The sequence below is a fragment of the Prionailurus bengalensis genome, chromosome F2 (genome assembly GCF_016509475.1).
Source record: "Prionailurus bengalensis isolate Pbe53 chromosome F2, Fcat_Pben_1.1_paternal_pri, whole genome shotgun sequence".
NCBI lineage: Eukaryota > Metazoa > Chordata > Mammalia > Carnivora > Felidae > Prionailurus > Prionailurus bengalensis.
This window is the reverse complement of record NC_057353.1, coordinates 74,284,400-74,302,663: the sequence shown is the minus strand read 5'-3', so window position 1 is coordinate 74,302,663 and position 18,264 is coordinate 74,284,400. Positions and strand designations below refer to the sequence as shown.

Below are 18,264 nucleotides of genomic sequence, written 5' to 3'. Positions count from 1 at the left end.
AATATTTATTTTTTTTTTTTTGAGAGAGAGAGAGAGCAAGCCAGGGAAGGGTAGAGAGAGGGAGAGAGAAATCCCAAGCAGGCTTTAGGTTTTCAGCACAGAGCCCGATGTGGGGCTCAAACTCACCAACTGTGAGATCATGACCTGAGCTGAAACCAAGAGTTGGACACTTAACTGAGCCACCCAGGCGCCCCAATAAGCAACCTTTTTTTAAAACAAACAAACAAACAAAGGCATTGTTATCAAATATTTATTTAAATTATTTGCATCTCCCATATTAGTATTGAGTGTCCATATAATCCTTCAGATTTTTATAGAGTATTTGCATTTCTTATCTCTACTTTACATTTATTGGTTATTTTTATTTTGGTTTATCTTTTTTAGTTGCTCTTATACATTCCAGATATTAATGTTTTGTTATGTATGCTATAAATATTTTCTCTTGAGTCTGCTACTTTTCCTTTGTTCCATTTATGATGCTAGTATCATTCAGAAGTATTATATTTTAATAGATTCAACTTTTCACTTTTTCTTTATAGTTTCTGAATATAAATACATTCTACATTACGTTCTAGTTTTAATGATTGTATTTTTACATTGAATATCTCTAGTACATCTCAAATTTATCATATAAAAGGATATGTTTTTGGATAAAGAAAATGAGGTACACATGTACACAATGGAATATTACGTAGCCATAAAAAAGAATGGAATCTTGCCATTTATGACAACGTGGACGGGCATCGAAGCCATTATGCTAAGTGAAATAAGTCAGCCAAAGACAAATACCGTATGATCTTCCTTATATGTGAAATCTGAATAATAAAACAAAACAAACAAGACACCAAGCTCAGAGATACACAGAACAGAAGATTCGGTGGTTGTCAGGGGTGGGGGTGGGCAGAGCAGGCAAAAGAGAGGAAGGGAGCCAAGAGGTACACACCTTAAAACTATAAAATAATTCTCCTTTTTAGTGGGGTCTGCCTGGTTTGGGAATCGAGGTCATGCCGGCTTCATAGAATGAGTCCAGAAGCTTTCCTTCCGTGTCTATTTGTGGAACAGCTTGAGAAGCATAGGTATTATCTCTGCTTTAAATGTCTGGTAGAATTCCCCTGGGAAGCCATCTGGTCCTGGGCTCTTATTTGTTGGGAGATTTTTGATAACGGATTCCATTTTTTCCCTGGTTATGGGTCTGTTCAAATTTTCTATTTCTTCCCATTTGAGTTTTGGTAGTGTGTGGGTGTCCAGGAATTTGTCCATTTCGTGCAAGTTGTGCAGTATTTTGGCATATAATTTTTCATAGTATTCTCTAAATAATTGTACTTCTGTGGTGTCGGTTGTGATCCCTCCTCTTCCATTTGTGATCTTACCTATTTGAGTCCTCCCTCCTTTCTTTTTGAGAAGTCTGGCTTGGCGTTTATCAATTTTGTTTATTCTTTCAAAGAACCAGCTCTTAGATTCATTGATCTGTTCTACTGTTTTTTTTAATTTGGATTCTGCATTATTTAATTCTGCTCTAATCTTTATTATTTCTCTTCTGCTGGCTTTGCGCTTTCATTGCTGCTCTGCTTCTGGTTCCTTTAGGTGTGAGGTTAGGTTCTGTGTTTGGGATTTTTCTTGTTTCTTGAGGTAGGCCTGGACTGCAATGTATTTTCCTCTTAGGACTGCCTTTGCTGTATCCCAAAGGGTTTGGACTGTCGTGTTTTCATTGTCATTTGCTTCCATGTATTTTTAAATTTCTCCTTCAATTGCCTCGTTGACTCATACATTCTTTATAGGATGTTCTTTAACCTCCATGCATTGGGAGGCTTTACAAATTTTTTCTTATGGTTGATTTCAAGTTTCATAGCATTGTGATCTAAAAATATGCATGGTATGATCTCATTCCTTTTATATTTATTGAGGGCTGTTTTGTGACCCAGTATGTGATCTGTCTTGGAGAATGTTCCATGTGCACTTAAGAAGAAAGTCAGTCAGAAAAAGACAGATATCATATGTTTCCACTCATATGTGGAATTTGAGAAACTTAACAGAAGACCAAGGGGGAAGGGAAGGGAAAAAAAATAGTTTCAAACAGGGAGGCAAACCATAAGAGACCCTTAAATACAGAGAACAAACTAAGGGTTGTTGGGGGGGGGTGGTGGTCAGGGAAGAGGGGAAAATGGGTGATGGGCATTGAGGAGGGCACTTGTTGGGATGAGCCCTGGGTATTGTATGTAAGTGATGAATCATGGGAATCTACCCCTGAAGCCAAGAGCACACTGGATACACTGTGTGTTAACTAACTTGACAATAAATTATATTTAAAAAACTATAAAATAAATAAATCATGAGCATGTAAGGTACCATATGGCGACTGTAATTAATAGTGCTGTACTGCATATTTGAAAATTTCTAAGAAAGTAGATCTTAAAAGTTCTCATCACGGGGCTCCTGGGTGGCGCAGTCAGTTAAGCGTCCGACTTCAGCCAGGTCACGATCTCGCGGTCCGGGAGTTCGAGCCCCGTGTCGGGCTCTGGGCTGATGGCTCAGAGCCTGGAGCCTGTTTCCGATTCTGTGTCTCCCTCTCTCTCTGCCCCTCCCCCGTTCATGCTCTGTCTCTCTCTGTCCCCCCCAAAAAAATAAACGTTGAAAAAAAAATTAAAAAAAAAATTCTCATCACAAAGAAAAAACTCCTGTAATTGTGTAAGGTGATGGATGCTAAGTAGACCGATCGTTTCACAATATACACAAGTATTGAATCCCTGTGTTGCACACCTGAAACGAGTATAATGCTGTGTGTTAATTATACCTCAATGAAAAATAAAATAAAATAAGATGAATTTGGAAAATCGTATTTTTTTCTCAGGATGTCTCTTAGTTGAAATATCTGAAGCATTTATTTTTAATTGCTGTATAATTCACATGCCATAAAACTCACTTTTTTCCTATTATACAATTCAGGGGTTTTTAGTATAGTTACAAGGTTGTACACCCATTATCACTATCCAATTCCAGAACATTCCTTCACCCCATATGAAAACCTATATCCACTGGCATTCATTCCTCATTTCCTCCATGCCCTACCTAGCCCCTGATCTGTTTGTCCCCATAAATTTCCCCTCTCTGAACACTTAATGTAAACAGTATTGCACAGTATGTGGTCCTTTGTGTCTGTAGCGTGTCTTCAGGGTTTATCCACATGTGGCAGGTATCAGTACCTCATTCATTTTTGTGGCCGAGTGACATTCCATTGTATGGATACACAACACTTTGCCCATTTATTAGTTGATGGATGTTTGAGTCTTTCTAATTTTTGGTTATAAATAAAGTTGCTATGAACATTAACGTATAAGCTTTTGCATGAACGTGTTTTTTTTTTTTAAATGCTTATTTACTTTTGAGAGAGAGACAGAGAGAGAGACAGAGAGAGGGGAAGCGGGAGAGGGGCAGAGAGAGAAGGAGACAGAGAATCCAAAGCAGGCTCCAGGCTCTGAGCTGTCAGCACAGAGCCTGACGCGGGGCTCGAACTCACGAGCTGTGGGTTCATGACTTGAGCTGAAATCAGCCACTTAACTGACTGAGCCACCCAGGAGCCCCATAAACATATGTTTTAATTTAGTACATACCTAGGGAACTGCTGAATCATGTGGTAACTCTCCATTTAACTTTTTAAGGAGCTGCCAAACTATTTTTTAAAGTAGTTGCACCATTTTATGTTCCCACCAACAATTTCTGAGTGCTCCAACTTCTCAACATCCTCTCCAGCACTTGTTATTCCCTGTTTTTATTTCTTTCTTTATTTTCTAGGGGCCATCCTGATGGATGTGAAGGGTGTCTTATCATGGTTCTGATTTGCGTTTACCTAATGACGGATGAGCTTGGACATTTGTGTATCTTATTTGGAGAAATGTTTATTCAGAACCTTTGCCCACTTTCTAATTAGGTGATTTGTCATTTTATTGTTGATTTGTAAGGCCTATCTATAGGTTTTGGATACTAATATCTGGTCCGATACATGATTTATAGATACGTCTTTTCATCTTGAGGTCTTCTTGTCAACTTTCTTGATGTTCTTTGGAGCACAACCTTTTTTTTTTTTTTAATAGCTTTATTGAGGTGTAATTGATGTACAAACACCTGCACATAGGTAGTGAACAGTTTGTTGAGTTTGGATACACGCACACACCCGTGAAACCATCACCACGATCAAGGGAATAGACATCTCCAGCCCCTTTTTTCTCTCACCTCCCCTGGAATGTCCTTAAAATGGATTTGGTCGTCCTAGATCGATTCTCCATGCCTCTTACCCCGTATTCCTTATGTAAACCTCTTTGTCTTGTCACTCCACATTCTGGAAGGTTTCTTGTTCCAGTTTGCAGGCTTCTCTCTCGTGCTTTTATTTACTTTGCGATGTCTGGTAACACTTGGCGTCTGCTCACAATCACAAAGGATTTGGCCGATCCGGTGGCCAGTGCCGGCTTCTTCTGCAGTTGTGAGGATCTCTTTCCACATCCGGCCTCCCGCTTGGCTGGCAGGGCTGCTGTGGGCTGGGCACGCCGCCTGACAGGCCTTACTCTGGAGTACAGGGGCTCGGAGCAGAGGCAGGCAGGCTGCTCTCCCCACCCCACTCCCATCTGCCAATAGCTAAAATTAGGAGGACTTTACTTAGGGTGGTATATTTTAGCCTGTTTGCCGCCCAGCGTAGAAATGGGTGTTTCAGTGGCTGTCAAGGTTGCGTGCCAACAGTGACCTCAGTGTTCATCATACGTTCTTAATGTTCATCCTCAAAACCTAAGCTGTCGTCACTGTCAAAGGCCCCAAAGGCATCATCAGTGCTGGAACTGGGGAGACTCTTTCCATCATGGGCATTTTTCTGCATGAGAACTGGAGCCGTCCTTCTCTCCCAGCTGCCACGCTACAGCCCCATTCCACGTTCTCATGGGAACAAGTGGAGTGAAAAAAATGGACTCTGTATGCGCGTTTTGTGGTAGTAATATGTCAGTCTGTGATGGCGGAGAAGTAATTCAAACTGTCACTCTCAGTCGGCCTGTCCAAGGCTTGTTTTTGTTAAAGTGTCTTAAAGGAAGCCGAGAGTTGTTTTCCGGTATGTTTTGCACATCCGCCACTAGAGGGCAGCATTGTCACTGTTGTCTGTCTGAGTTTGGGGAACCGTAGTCCACAGCCCACCGCAGGCCTCTTCCTGGACGCTTCTCCCATGGGGGCGCCACCTTACAGCTCTAAGAGGGAGGCGGTGGGCGCAGGGTAGTTTGAGGATGTGTTTGGGGGGATGGGCAGTAGGAAGGGAGGATGCATCATACTGGCTGGCAAATGTACACTTTTTGTTTAATTTTAAAGGTTTGAGGTAAGAGGGGGGAAAGATGGATATACAGACTCAGCCCACCTACTTGAGTAAAGCGCAGTATAATTTTAGACATAAGATGGATAGGGGCGCCTGGGTGGCTCAGCCGGTTAAACATCCGACTTCGGCCCAGGTCACGATCTCACGGTCCGTGAGTTCAAGTCCCGCATCAGGCTCTGGGCTGATGGCTCGGAGCCTGGAGCCCCCTTCAGATTCTGTGTCTCCCTCTCTCTCTGCCCCTCCCCCACTCACGCTCTGTCTCTCTCTCTCTCTCTCTCTCTCCTTCAAAAATAAATGTTAAAAAAAATTTTTAAGAAGATGGATATCCACTTGTTTATTTTTATGTTTTGCTGGATGGCAAGAATTAGCTAGCATACCTCCCGCACCCCCCTGCATCGTGGATTCACCGGGATATAATAAATTGTCTTCTTTTTCCATCCCTTTTCCTTACCCTAACTTGGAAGGAGAGGTGGGGTTTCTAATAGTGTGAGCTTTCCCCCTTGGGAGATCAGTGTTGTCTCAATGACCTTCTCAGCCCCACGGGCCACTGACATGGATCTTCCAAGAACAGGAGAGATGGAGGGGAGGAATCAGTTAAAGGAAGGAGTACTTAACTTCAAAGAAGAGGCTTTCTCACGCCTGGCTAGTTCAGCAAGAATTGTTCATTAGAATGGCGGATGGGGTTTCATTTCTTATGGGTAGGCCAAGTAGGAAAACAATTAAGATTTATCACTTTGAAAACCATAATGAACATTTGGAGGGTCCTTCGTGGAAACAATTACAATAAAATCAAATACATATACATTTTTGAACTTGTTCAGAGTCTTTGAAATGTCACCCTTTGTCTTCTTTTGGTCCTTCCTTCCTGTTTTCAAAATAGAAAGATGATTTAGGACATATGCCATGTTGCATGCACAGGAGGATAAGAACCTGAACTGTACTGTTGGTCACAGGATTACAGTGGACAAGAAGTAGGTGGGACAATGTGGCCATTGAGATCTGTATGGCTTGGTGACTGATGTAATGGAGGGGTTAAGGGAACAACTTAGGTTAGCACTCAAGTTAACTCTGGCTTGACTCTTGGCCGCAAACACATCTGATACCAAAATGGCAATGACATTGACAGGATTTAGACATCAAGGAGGCAGGAAAGCTGTCGTGAGGAGTGGAGAATGAGAGGAAAAATGGAGAATTCATTTTTAGACATATCGAATGGGATATGTCTTACAGGCATTTGGAAAGAGGAGTATGACATTCGGTTGGATGGTCAGATGTAAAGTTATTGTTTGGGACTCGTCAGAATTTGGGGTTGGTTAAACCAAGGAACGCAACTGTTGTTGTCAAGAGAGCCATGAGGAGAGAAAATACTGGGTCGAGGATGGAAATCTGGGCTCTATTACCATTGATGGAGTGGAAAAGTCTATAATGGGGATCAAGAGGAAGAAACTGCATCATAAAAGAGGACAAGGAGAGAGCAGTATCACTTTTTCCAAGACAGATGAAACATTTCAAAGAGAAGTCATGGTTGATCAAGAGAGGCACTTGATGTGATGAGCAACAGGTGATGTATGGAATTGTTGAATCACTGTATTACACACCTGAAACTATATAGCATGGTATGTTGACTAACTGCAATGAAAAACTTAGACGCAAACAAATAAATAAAGCTAAAAAGACAAAGAAAATCGATCTGTAAAAAATGTCTAAAGGAGATAATTTGTGGTTAACCAGGCCATATCAGCAGACTTTTCTAGTAACATAATGAATTGAGGGGTCTGTTAATTTTGTCGGTACGAAGGTCCTTGGTCCCCTGTAGAGGAACAAACCCACTAGAATGTTGGGGATGGCAGCCAGGAACGGTGAGCTGAACAATGAATGGGAATTGAAAAAGAAGAACCAGTACATATTGATTTAGGCTGGTTTATAATGTAACAATGGGCACTGCCTCCTTCTGGTTCTGTCTCCTCTAGATTCACTTCTCGGTGCCTTTGCACCAAGTACCTTCTTTTCCTGGAATGCCCATCTTTTTCTCCTTTCCCTATATTAAACATACACTTGAGGTGAAACGCCATGGATTTTTTTTAACCACTTTATCCTGAAGACCTGGCCCATTAACTTGGTCACAGTGGGTACCCAGTAACTCCTGGATGAATGGACGGGTGAATGAATGAATGGAGGGTGAGGTCCTACATCCATCTGGAAGCCCTGAGCTAGCACTGTCTCATTTGGAAGATTCTGGTTTGGGATATGACCAGATAGGAGGAAAACATGGAATTCTGGACGAGGCTGGGCTGGGACTTGAACCCCCATCTGCCTAATTCTCCAGGCTGCATTCCTAACTACCAAGCTCTCACGGAACCTGAGTGAAGGCTGTTGCTTCAGATCTCCGTAGCATCCGGCTGTCCCTCCAATGAAGGTAGATGGGGCCGATTTACGACAAGCTCCGCTTCAGCGACTACCCCTTTTTCTGTTACTCCCCTGAGGACCAAACTCTTCTTTACCTTTGTTGATACTTTCAGTGCCGTTCTCTGTGGCCTTGGAGCCATTCTGTGTCTTCGCTGTGACTTCATGAACATTAATTCTGATGCCTGGGGTTTATGAACCGCCTTTTCCTTTTGGGGAACCCTCCCGCCACCATCACCCCTCATGGCGAGATGTGTCCCGGCTACCTGGAAGAATTCTCAGACAGACTGATGGTGTCCTCTCTAGAGGGATCTTCGTCCTGATGACGGGTGCTCTCTGGCAGCAGCTGGTACTTGGCTTTCTTCACACCACATGGTGACCAAATGCACATGTTTACCAGCCCGGGACTTGCAGATATGAGCAGGGAAAGTGATTTCCCCTGGCCGCAGGGACAAAAGGGAAATGCAGATTGAGACAGGAATTAGAGCTAACCCTTTGAGGTGCTGTTTCTGAACACCCACTTGTTGGGTGATGCACTTAATCCGCGGACTTAAACTATTCCAACCGTTGTCTCTGTATGAACTGTTACACACATTTTATTACCAGTGTGATTTTTTTTAATTTTTTTTTTTTGCTTTGTGTTCTTTCCACTCCTTTCAACAGGATGTGAAGGGCTGACAAAACTCGACCTGACCGTAAACTTCATTGGAGAGCTGAGCAGCGTTAAAACGCTTGGGCACAATATCCACCTGAAGGAGCTCTTTCTCATGGGTAACCCATGTGCTGACTTTGACGGCTACAGGCAGTTCGTGGTGGCCACACTACAGCAGTTAAAGGTACGCTTATTTTAATGATGCAGAAACCTCAGAAAAAGGAAAACAAGCAGCCGCAGTGATGCCTGATTCATTCGCGGCATCGTCGGGGAACGGGTAGTTTTAGAGGAGGGAAGATTCCAGAAAATCGAAACCAACCCTTCGACTTACCGACACTTTAAAGTTGTTTTGATAGCTTGAATAAACTCCTGAAGAATAGATTGAATACATTTCTCCTTTCAGAACACAACAGAGCTTAACTGAACTGTTTCTTTCTTTCTTTTTTAAGTGTATATATTTATTTTGAGAGAGACGGAGAGTGCACACGATTGGGGGGCGGGGCATGGCTGAGAGAGAGAGGGAGAAAGAGAGAGAATCCCGACCAGGCTCCACACGGTCAGTGTGCAGTCTGATGCAGGGCTCAAACTCACGAACCGTGAGATCATGACCTGAGCTGAAACCGAGAGTCAGCTGCTTGACTGACTGAGCCCCCCGGGCGCCCCTAAACTGTTGGTTGAGGAATGGAAATTAGAGTCATGGAGGGCATTCATCATTACTAATAGCAGACTGAAAACTTAAGAATTTTTGAGATTACTACAGCTACATACCTCTGTATTACACTGTCTTAAGCTACTGTGCTTTTATAATTATTTTCTTTTTATCAGTGCTTTCTCTTAACACGTTCTCTGTGTTAGCGGTTCTCAAACTTTGCTATGCTTTGGAATACTTGGGTGGTGTTTGCTGGGCCCCACCCCAGAGTTTCTGATTTTTAGGTCTGATGTGGCACACAGGATTCTTTCATTTCTTTTTTCTTTTCTTTTTTTTTACATTTATTTATTTTTGAGAGAGAGAGAGGGAGAGAGAGCACAAGCGGGGGAGGGGCAGAGAGAGAAGGAGACACAGAATCAGAAGTAGGCTCCAGGCTCTGAGCTGTCAGCACAGAGCCGGACGCGGGACTCAAACCCACAAACCGCGAGATCACGACCTGAGCCAAAGTCGGATGCCCAACCGACTGAGCCACCCAGGTGCCCCGAGGATTCTTCACTGATGCTTGCTGGTCCAGGGAACTCATCTGACAACCTCTACCCGATGTGGCTAATCTCTTATCTTGTATCTCCCCTAACCTAATATTTTTGGAACCTGGGGAAAAAAACAGGTGGTTTCTAGAGAAATCCTATACCTGCTTACATTAAACGAGTAATGTTAACTTTCATGTAATTCCAAGAATGTCTGACCTGCGTGTGGCCCCACGCTTCTGCAAGAAAACGCACGGATGCACTGGCTTCACCATAGGCATTTTCTTCTGTTCTCAGAGGACGTTTGTTTTTAGACTGCCGTGTCCTGCATAGTCGAGATTGCTGGAGTAACGGAGCACATTTCTTCTAATGTGAAATGTTTTTGATTAAGAGAATGAGTCACTCAGGTAATTGAATCCAGAACATATATTTAGAATAAAATGATAAATGAGCTCAAACATGACCCAAGCTGATCTTCACTATCCAGTGACGTACTAACAAAATGAACTGATGAGAACCAGAATATCACAGGAACAGGCCCTGCACAGAAACAGGCTCATAGCGCTATGAGCCACATCCCTGGAAGGGTGCAGGGGCCAGCCCAGCCGAGCCCCGGGTTGCTGCTGTGGCGGTCAGGCTAGAAGCCTGTGACAGCTGTCGGGCACGTGCCCGACACCGGCAGCCCATCCACAACAGCCGCATGGGTCCTTGTGTCCAAAGCATATTTTAAATTCTTTTTCCAAATGTCAGCATTGTGATCTTGGTTTATGATTTTACCGACCCTGATAATTTGTTAGATTTCAATTTTACCCAAGCTTCGTGTGTTTTCCCTTGTGCATTAGTTTCCTGTTGCTGTGGTCGTGAGTTACCACAAACGTGGTGGCTTAAGACAACACAGATGTTTGCCGCTACGGTCCTGGAGTCAGGAGTCTGATGTTCAGGTGTTGGCAAGGCTGCGTGCCTTCGGCCGCCCTCCCTCCGGGAGAACTCCTTTCCCTGCACGTTGAGCTTCCGGAGGCTGCCTGCATGTGTGAGCTTGTGGCCCTTGCCTCCAGCCTCAAAGGCGGCAGTGGTGGCTTCCTCTGATCTCCCCCCGATTCTGACCCTGCCACTTCTGCCTTCTTCTTTCCCTAATGAGGACCGTTGTGGTTCCACCGGGCCCGTCCAGATAATCCAGGATGATCTCTCCATCTTAACACCCTTAACTTAATCACATCTACCAAGACCCTTTTGCCATGGTAGGTAACATTCACAGGGATGAGAGGGTGAACATTCTTGAGGGGCCATTATACAGCCTACCTTGCATTTCTTACCTCTTTCTATACAATGGGGCTGGGCAAAATACATAGGTGTCTTTAAACTAGGAGCTTTGAAACGTCACATTTTAATTGGTGTTCCTATTTTAGTATTTCAGCTTGGAAAATCACTCTGAAAATACCAGGTATAAACAGTGACCATAACAATTGACAACCTACTGGGTGCATCTTGTTGTCGAGGGTAGAAAATGGGCCCGTTCGTATTGGCGCCCAACTCTGTCTAATATACCAGACCCCCTTTTGTAGAGAGCATTTCGAGGCGGCACCGTTATACTTTGGAGCTGTGGTCTGACCTGAAGCTTTGATGTTCTTTATACAGTGAGCAGGTATAAAATCCATAGATTTTGAGAGCTTGTCACTAATAATTGGTTTCAACAGACAACATTCTTATTATTTTAGCCATAAAGATACTCTGTAACTCTGTTAATTATATGAAATAGACATTGATTTAGATCAAAGTTTCTGATGTTTCCCATTCATTACTTTGCTCTTAATTCCATATCACCAAGGTGCATTATTGGTTATTTCTAAGTTTACAGTATTCCAGTCAAAGTCAACGTGATTCAAATTGTGACTTTTGAATAGCTACACCATGTTGGTTGTTTTTTATTCAAGTGGTTGGACGGTAAAGAAATCGAGCGTTCAGAAAGGATTCAGGCCTTGCAGAACCTTCCAGTAATTGAACAACAAATCAGAGAGCAAGAGGAAGCTTACTGCCTCAAACGGGCCAAAGACAAGGAAGAGGCTCAGAGGAAGCTTCGAGAAGAGGATGAAAATGAGGCCAAGGAGAGAAGTCACTCAGTCTTCGAGGGACAGAGGTACGCAGACATCAGTGCCACTCTGTGCGCAAATTACGAGGGTTTACTTTCTACTTAACTTCAGTTAAAAGCGGCTTTTCTCTTCCCAAAGTGTTCACAGTATCATATTTCAGGTGATCGATTTGGAGAATCAATTGTGATGTGACTTTGGGGGGAAGAGTATGAACACCTCATTGTTTGTGACAATTCTCTGAGGCTTTCCTTCCTTCCCAAGTTTCCTTTGCATCTAAAATTATCCTCAGACAAATCTCTATAAGATGCACAGGAAAGATGAGTTAACAGGGGTATTTCAGAAAAGTTAAATGTAAATCACATTATTATAAATCAAACAATTTTGATTGCATCATAAAATATTCTGTTTTGTGAATTATATAATGAATACATTTTAATGTGATTAATAAGCCTCTAAATTGGTCCTTTTTTTTTTACAAGCCAGAATTTTTCACACTTGTTTATTTTAAGTGAATTACAGCCACAGTCAGTTGATCTGTTCCATATGGTGAAAGCTTTAAATAGTTTGAAAACAGAATCTCTTAATCTTGAGAAAATAATAATTATATTTCAGACATGCATAAATATTTAAAAAATCAATAGACACAATAGTTCCACCCAGATTTAATAAATACCAGTAGTTTGCATTTATGCTCTGTATCTTTTTAAAAACGATAAAAAGGTACAACATCACTGAGAGGCTATCCCCTTCTCTCCTCTTCAGTGGGTCCGCCATCCTGAAAGTTAAGTGTGTATTTGGTATATGTGATCCCATCCATATTTTAGATATATTTGTGATATAATTATGCCTCCTTGAACAAGAGTGGCTGTGTGTGTGTGTGCATGTGTGTGCGTTTAGCGCAAACAATATCTTTCTACAACTTTGCTTTGTATTCAATGTTATGTTGTTGAGATTTTTGCATATAAGGACAGGTGGAACTAGTTCATTCATTCTGACTCTGTAATCCATGGGATGAACAAATCACAGATTATCCCAGAGGTGATGTTCAAAATATTTAACAGCTAGTGACTCATTGGCCCTGACCAATCAGATGTGCATCAGCTCTAACAACCTGCATGGCCCTCCGAGCTGGGGTCAGCTGCAGACCAGTCCAGGTGCGGACTCCCCTCATTAGGTGGCCATCTGGGTGTTTCCCTTCTTCTATTTCTTTCAGACAACATTGCTCATGTCTCCTTATGAAGGTATGAAAGTTCCTCTAGAGCGTTCAGCAGTGACATCGCCACATCATTAATTAGGGACATTTTTCAACCTAATAGTCGTTGCCCAATTGTTTTCTAAAGTGCATTAGTTTATACTCCTATATCAACAGTATAGGAGAGTTCCTAATCTTTGCCAATATTAGATCATATGAGATTTAAAAACACTTTTTTTCATGTTTATTTATTATTGAGAGACAGAGACAGAGCATGAGCCGGGGAGGGGCAGAGAGAGGAGACACAGAATCCGAAGCAGGCTCCAGGCTCTGAGCCGTTAGCACAGAGCCCGACGTAGGGCTCCAACTCACAAACTGCGAGATCATTCCCTGAGCCGAAGTCGGACGCTTAACCGACTGAGCCACCCAAGCACCCCAGGATAATATGAGATTTTAAAACATGGACCAATCAAGTTGTTTGTTAACACCTAATATTTAATTTGTATTCCTAGAATTACCGGTGAGCTTCAGTATCTTAAGTGTCTTCTTAATATTTGTATTGGCTATTCATATACTCTTCAGGCCCTCTGCCTACCTTAAATAAGTTGTTAAGTTTTTTTTCTTATTGACTTACAGTTATTTCATATTCTAGATGCAGATTCTTTAGTGTTATGTGCTTTGCAAATATCTTTTTCCAGCCTTTGACTTATCTTTAATTTTAATAAGTGCTTCTGCTTTATAGAATTAAAAAATAGTAATATAGTCAAGTTTGTTTTTGTATTTTTTTGGTCTCACTTAGGAAATTTTTCATTTAGGCAACGTTTCATTACTCCAGTGTCCTATCTGTCTGTGTGGAATTAAGCTGTGACTACGGTGGGTAGTAGGGTACCTGTCATTTCCCATATGGGTAGCTGATTGCTCCATTATTAAGGTGCTATTCTCCTGATCTGTAACACCACCCTTCCCATATGCCCTTTACACGCGTCCTCGTGTGTCCATTTCTGGGCTCCCTGGACTGCTCCGTGGATGTACCTTCATGTGGTTTTAATCTGTAGATTTATGGTAAATCTTGATATTTGGTAGGAGGTATTCCCATGTTTCAGATTTATCTCGGCTGTTCTTAGCCCTTTACTTTTCTGTTAGGAGTTTACAATCTGCTATTCAAGTTCCCTAAAAAATCCCTAGTGTAATTTTGATTGAAATTGCATTCAATTTATATGTTAATTAGGAGAAAGTTGACATCTTCATGACTTTGATTCTTTCCTTGCTGAACTGTGGAATAGCTTTCTCTATTTATTTAGACCTTTTTCTGAATCCTTCAATAAGGGTCTATAATTTTTCTCTATAAAGGTTTTCTTTTATTAGATTTATCTCTAAGTATCTTGTATAATGGCATTTTTAAAATACTCTTGTAATTGGTTCTTGCTGTTGGATAAAGAGGCGAATATACTGATATTGTATTAAGCAATCTTGCTGACCTTTTTAAAAAGGTGCCGTAGTCTGTAGATGATCCTGTGTTTTTTCTTTCTTCTTTTTTTTTAATGTTTATTTATTTTTGAGAGAGACAGAGACAGGCTCCAGGCTCCGAGCTGTCAGCACAGAGCCTGACACGGGGGCTCGAACTCACGAGCTGTGAGTTCATGACCTGAACCGAAGTCCGTCGCTCAACCCACTGAACCACCCAGGCGCCCCTGATCCTGTGTTTTCTATGTGGAAAAACACTTTTTTTAAAAAAAATGAATGGCAACTTTAAAGAATTTCCAATCCTTAGGCCTCTGCTTTGTAATTTTCTTTATGGTGGCTGCTAAGGCCCCAGGAGAGGGCGAAATGGCAGCAGTAAGAGTGAGAATCTGTATCTGGTTCTGACTTTAAAAGGAAGGTTTCCAATTTCTCATCAGTAAGTAACGCATTTGCTGTGGGGTCTTGGTAGAGTTAAGTGAATTTACTTTGATTCCAAGTTGATGAAGCGCTCTTATCATCACAGATGCTGGATCTTATGAAATGCTTTTTTTTTTTTTTTTTTTTTTGGCCTCTATTGAGATAATCATGTTTGTCTACTAATGTGTTGAGTCACATTAATATATTTCCCAATATTAAGCCATCCTTGCATTTCCAGAAGAAACTCACTTTGTCTGTGATATATTTGTAATAGATTTCTGCATTCATTTTTCTAACATTTTATTGATAATATTTAAACCTACATTCGTGAGTTTATGCTGTAATATTCTTTTTTCACTGCATTTTCCCCAGTGTTTTGCGTCAGTTGTAATAGGCACATAAAATGTGTTGGGGATCATCCACTATTCTTGCTTCATACAAGTTGACAAATGTTGACAGCAGGCTGTTGCTTGCATTGAGTAGAAGCACACGGCTGGGTTGGTTTCTTGCCCTATTACTTCTCCACAGGACTGACTGGTCCTTCCGTTCCTCCCATGACTGCATTCAGCCTATTTGCACAGACACCCAGACATTCTGGCGGACGGTCATCAAAATAGTGAATCATCCGCTTAGTCAGAAAGGAGTAGGGAGCCACTCCCTTTTAACGCTGCGAGAAGAAATGCCATAAAGATGTGGGGGGCGACTACAAGAAGGGGAGGCAGTCATCTCACCCCTTGACTAGAGGCAGCCTGCTTCCAGCCTGGAGACTTGAAATGATGTGATGTGTCCTGGAATAGCCTAGAGCAGGAGTGTCAGGAGAGTGGGCGTCAATGGAATCAACTCACGCCTCAGCATCTGTCATGTCGAGGATTTGGGAATACCCCGTGGGCCAAGTACACATGGTAGAAGGAACTGCACTTGGCTCTCTTTGAAAGGATACTGTCCAAGTGAGTAGCGGCAATGAGGGACCGTGGGGTGGACTGTCAGTGGCCCAAGCTGAGTTGTCATAAATGACCAGCCGGGTAGTATGTTGGTCACTCTGATAGGGAACCGTGTACTTGGAAGGCCATTGTAATGTCTCTGAGAACCAGTAAATGTGCTCAGAAGACAAAACCGGTAACTGGGCATCGGCCCTAGAAAGGGAGACAGGTGCCAAGGTGTAAGAGCATCAGTGTCAGATGAGATGTTTGCCTCCTTCTCCCCATCCATTGTCCCAGGCCCAAATTTCTGAAGTCGGGGGGACCTGAAGAAGCCAGCGAGGTGGGATACAGAGGGAAGGAGTAGATGAGCGAAGGGGGGTTGGCGTAGCCCGTGCCCCTCTCCCCGTGCACAGCCCAGTCGTGAGCTAGGTGAGGGGTGAGGGGTTTGGAGAGGGAGGGCAAGGGCTTCGATTTGGATGTAAGTGAAGTTTTGTTTAAACCGTAGGCCTTTGGGTGGCTCAGTCGGTTGAGCATCAGACTCTTGATTTCAGCTCAGGTCACGATCCCGGGGTGTGGGATAGAACGCGAGTCGGGCTCTGCGTTGAGTGTGGAGCCTGCTTGGGATTCTCCCTCTCCCTCCCTCTCTCCCTCTCCTCTCTACCCCGCTCACTCCCTCTCTGTCTAAAATATAATAAATTAAATTAAATTGTAGGCCTCTAATTCCCGAAAATGAGTGTTGGTGGAGATGGGACTCTTCTAAACGGGACCATAGGGCTGTGGGATGTGCTCACGAGTGGGAAGAGAGTTCTGAGAGCACAGATGTGAAGGAAGTGGCTGAAGAGCCCATTGTTTGTTTGTATCCTGATGAGATCAGTCTGTTTTGTCTCCTGGCTGCTCACATTTCCATGCATTTTGCCTTTGGAGACTTAAGTTATTTAGCTGATATTTCTATAGTTTTTATTAAGTGCAGTGATGTTTATGTGTGTTACTATCTTTTTACATTTTACAAAATAGAAAAGTGAACCAATTAGTCACTTTCCAGCAAAAAACAATCCTTTTAATTTTTTTTTTAATGTTTATTTTTGAGAGCGACAGAGTGTGAGTGGAGGAGGGGCAGAGGGGCAGAATGAGAAGGAGACACAGAATCCAAAGCAGGCTCCAGGCTCTGAGCTGTCAGCACAGAGCCCGACATGGGGCTCGAACCCACAAATCGTGAGATCATTACCTGAACCGAAGTCAGACGCTTAACAGACTGAGCCACCCAGGCGCCCCCAAAAACAAATTCTTCTTCTTTTTTAAACAAATTCTTTTAACTGGAAATGGAACCAATTATTTCAGTGATGATTACCTACGATGTGATAGGATATTATAAATCCCCTTAATAGATTGCCTTTTCAACACCATAGAGAACTGTAGCTATATGGCAAAGTATTCATTTTCAGAAGTTTGCATTGTTTTGCTTATTAAACCAGTTACATTTTGTAATATGCAAAAAAATGTAAGCAGATATTATTCTCTGTTCTATTTATATTGTTTAAACCTCATGCTCTAGTACTTTTGGTCTATCCCTTCACAAAGCATCTTATCTGAAGGTCAACTAAATGAGCCTTTTGTGTTATCTCGTTTCAGTAACAATAACAAAACGTAACATTGCGTGAGCGCTTCCTGGTTGTCATGCTTGGTACTCAAGGCTTCATGCGGATTTTTTCATGCAATGTTATTTCGAAATAGAGTGCATGTTGCAGGGAAAGGTGAGGAACACTGTTCCCCAGTGCTTACTATGTGAACGGTGTCATTTTTGCTCTGCTAGAATAGGATCTCCTGAAAGGACTGTCATTGTCTGTCTGGCCTAGGCTTGGATCTCTGGTGCTGGGCACAGAGGAGATGCTCAAGAAATATTTCTCGAATCCACGTTGGATGACTGTTGAATATCTCATATACCCGTTTGATGTCAGAGACACCATAGAACTCTTTGACAACCCACAAAACATGAATAAAAAAAGAGCACACAGCACTGTTCCTATACAAAGCTATGAAATCAGAAGTTGTCCATAAAAGACCAGGCCACGAATCTCATATATCCCACTGGAGAATTTTGGAGAGAGAGCATCATTAAAGAACCTGGAACTAATATGATGTAATTTGCCTGTTGACAAGACTCCTCTGGGAGCAGTGTGGAGGCAGGAATTGAGGGTCCCAGCCTGGAAGTGGGGTGCCTGGGAAGGCCCAGTGGTCCCTGAGTTTGATCATCAGAACCTCTTGCAAGCTGTCATAAAACACAGATTCCTGGGCCCAACCCCACATCTATTGAGTAGACTTTCTGGTGGCAGGTCGAGGCATCTGTGCCCTTCACACGGCTCCACAGGTGACTCACATCCCACCAGCCTGGGAGCTTCTCATCCGATCACTGCACTATGCCCCGTGTTAGATGATGAGGGCCTGTCCCATTTGGGACAGTACGTTCATCCAGCATGGCTTACGTTGGCTCTCTTTCAGATGTGTTTTGTCACTCAAAGGTACGAAGACAACACAAGAAAAGTGTGTAAGAGATTGAAGGGGCGGCATTTAGGATGAAACTCAGACATCCAGTACTGGTCTCACATGCTCTGTGTGTC

The 18,264-nt window shown here is 42.6% G+C and overlaps 1 protein-coding gene across 1 annotated transcript in view; it reads left to right on the top strand.

The window, feature by feature from the left end:
• The window catches only part of DNAAF11 (dynein axonemal assembly factor 11), a 78,253-nt gene that overhangs the window by 14,507 nt on the left and 45,482 nt on the right, over window positions 1–18,264 (top strand). Inside the window, exons 4-5 of the mRNA XM_043601784.1 lie at window positions 8,408–8,580; window positions 11,504–11,706. Coding sequence (XP_043457719.1) covers window positions 8,408–8,580; window positions 11,504–11,706 — 376 coding nt within the window. The remainder of the gene's footprint in view (window positions 1–8,407; window positions 8,581–11,503; window positions 11,707–18,264) is intronic.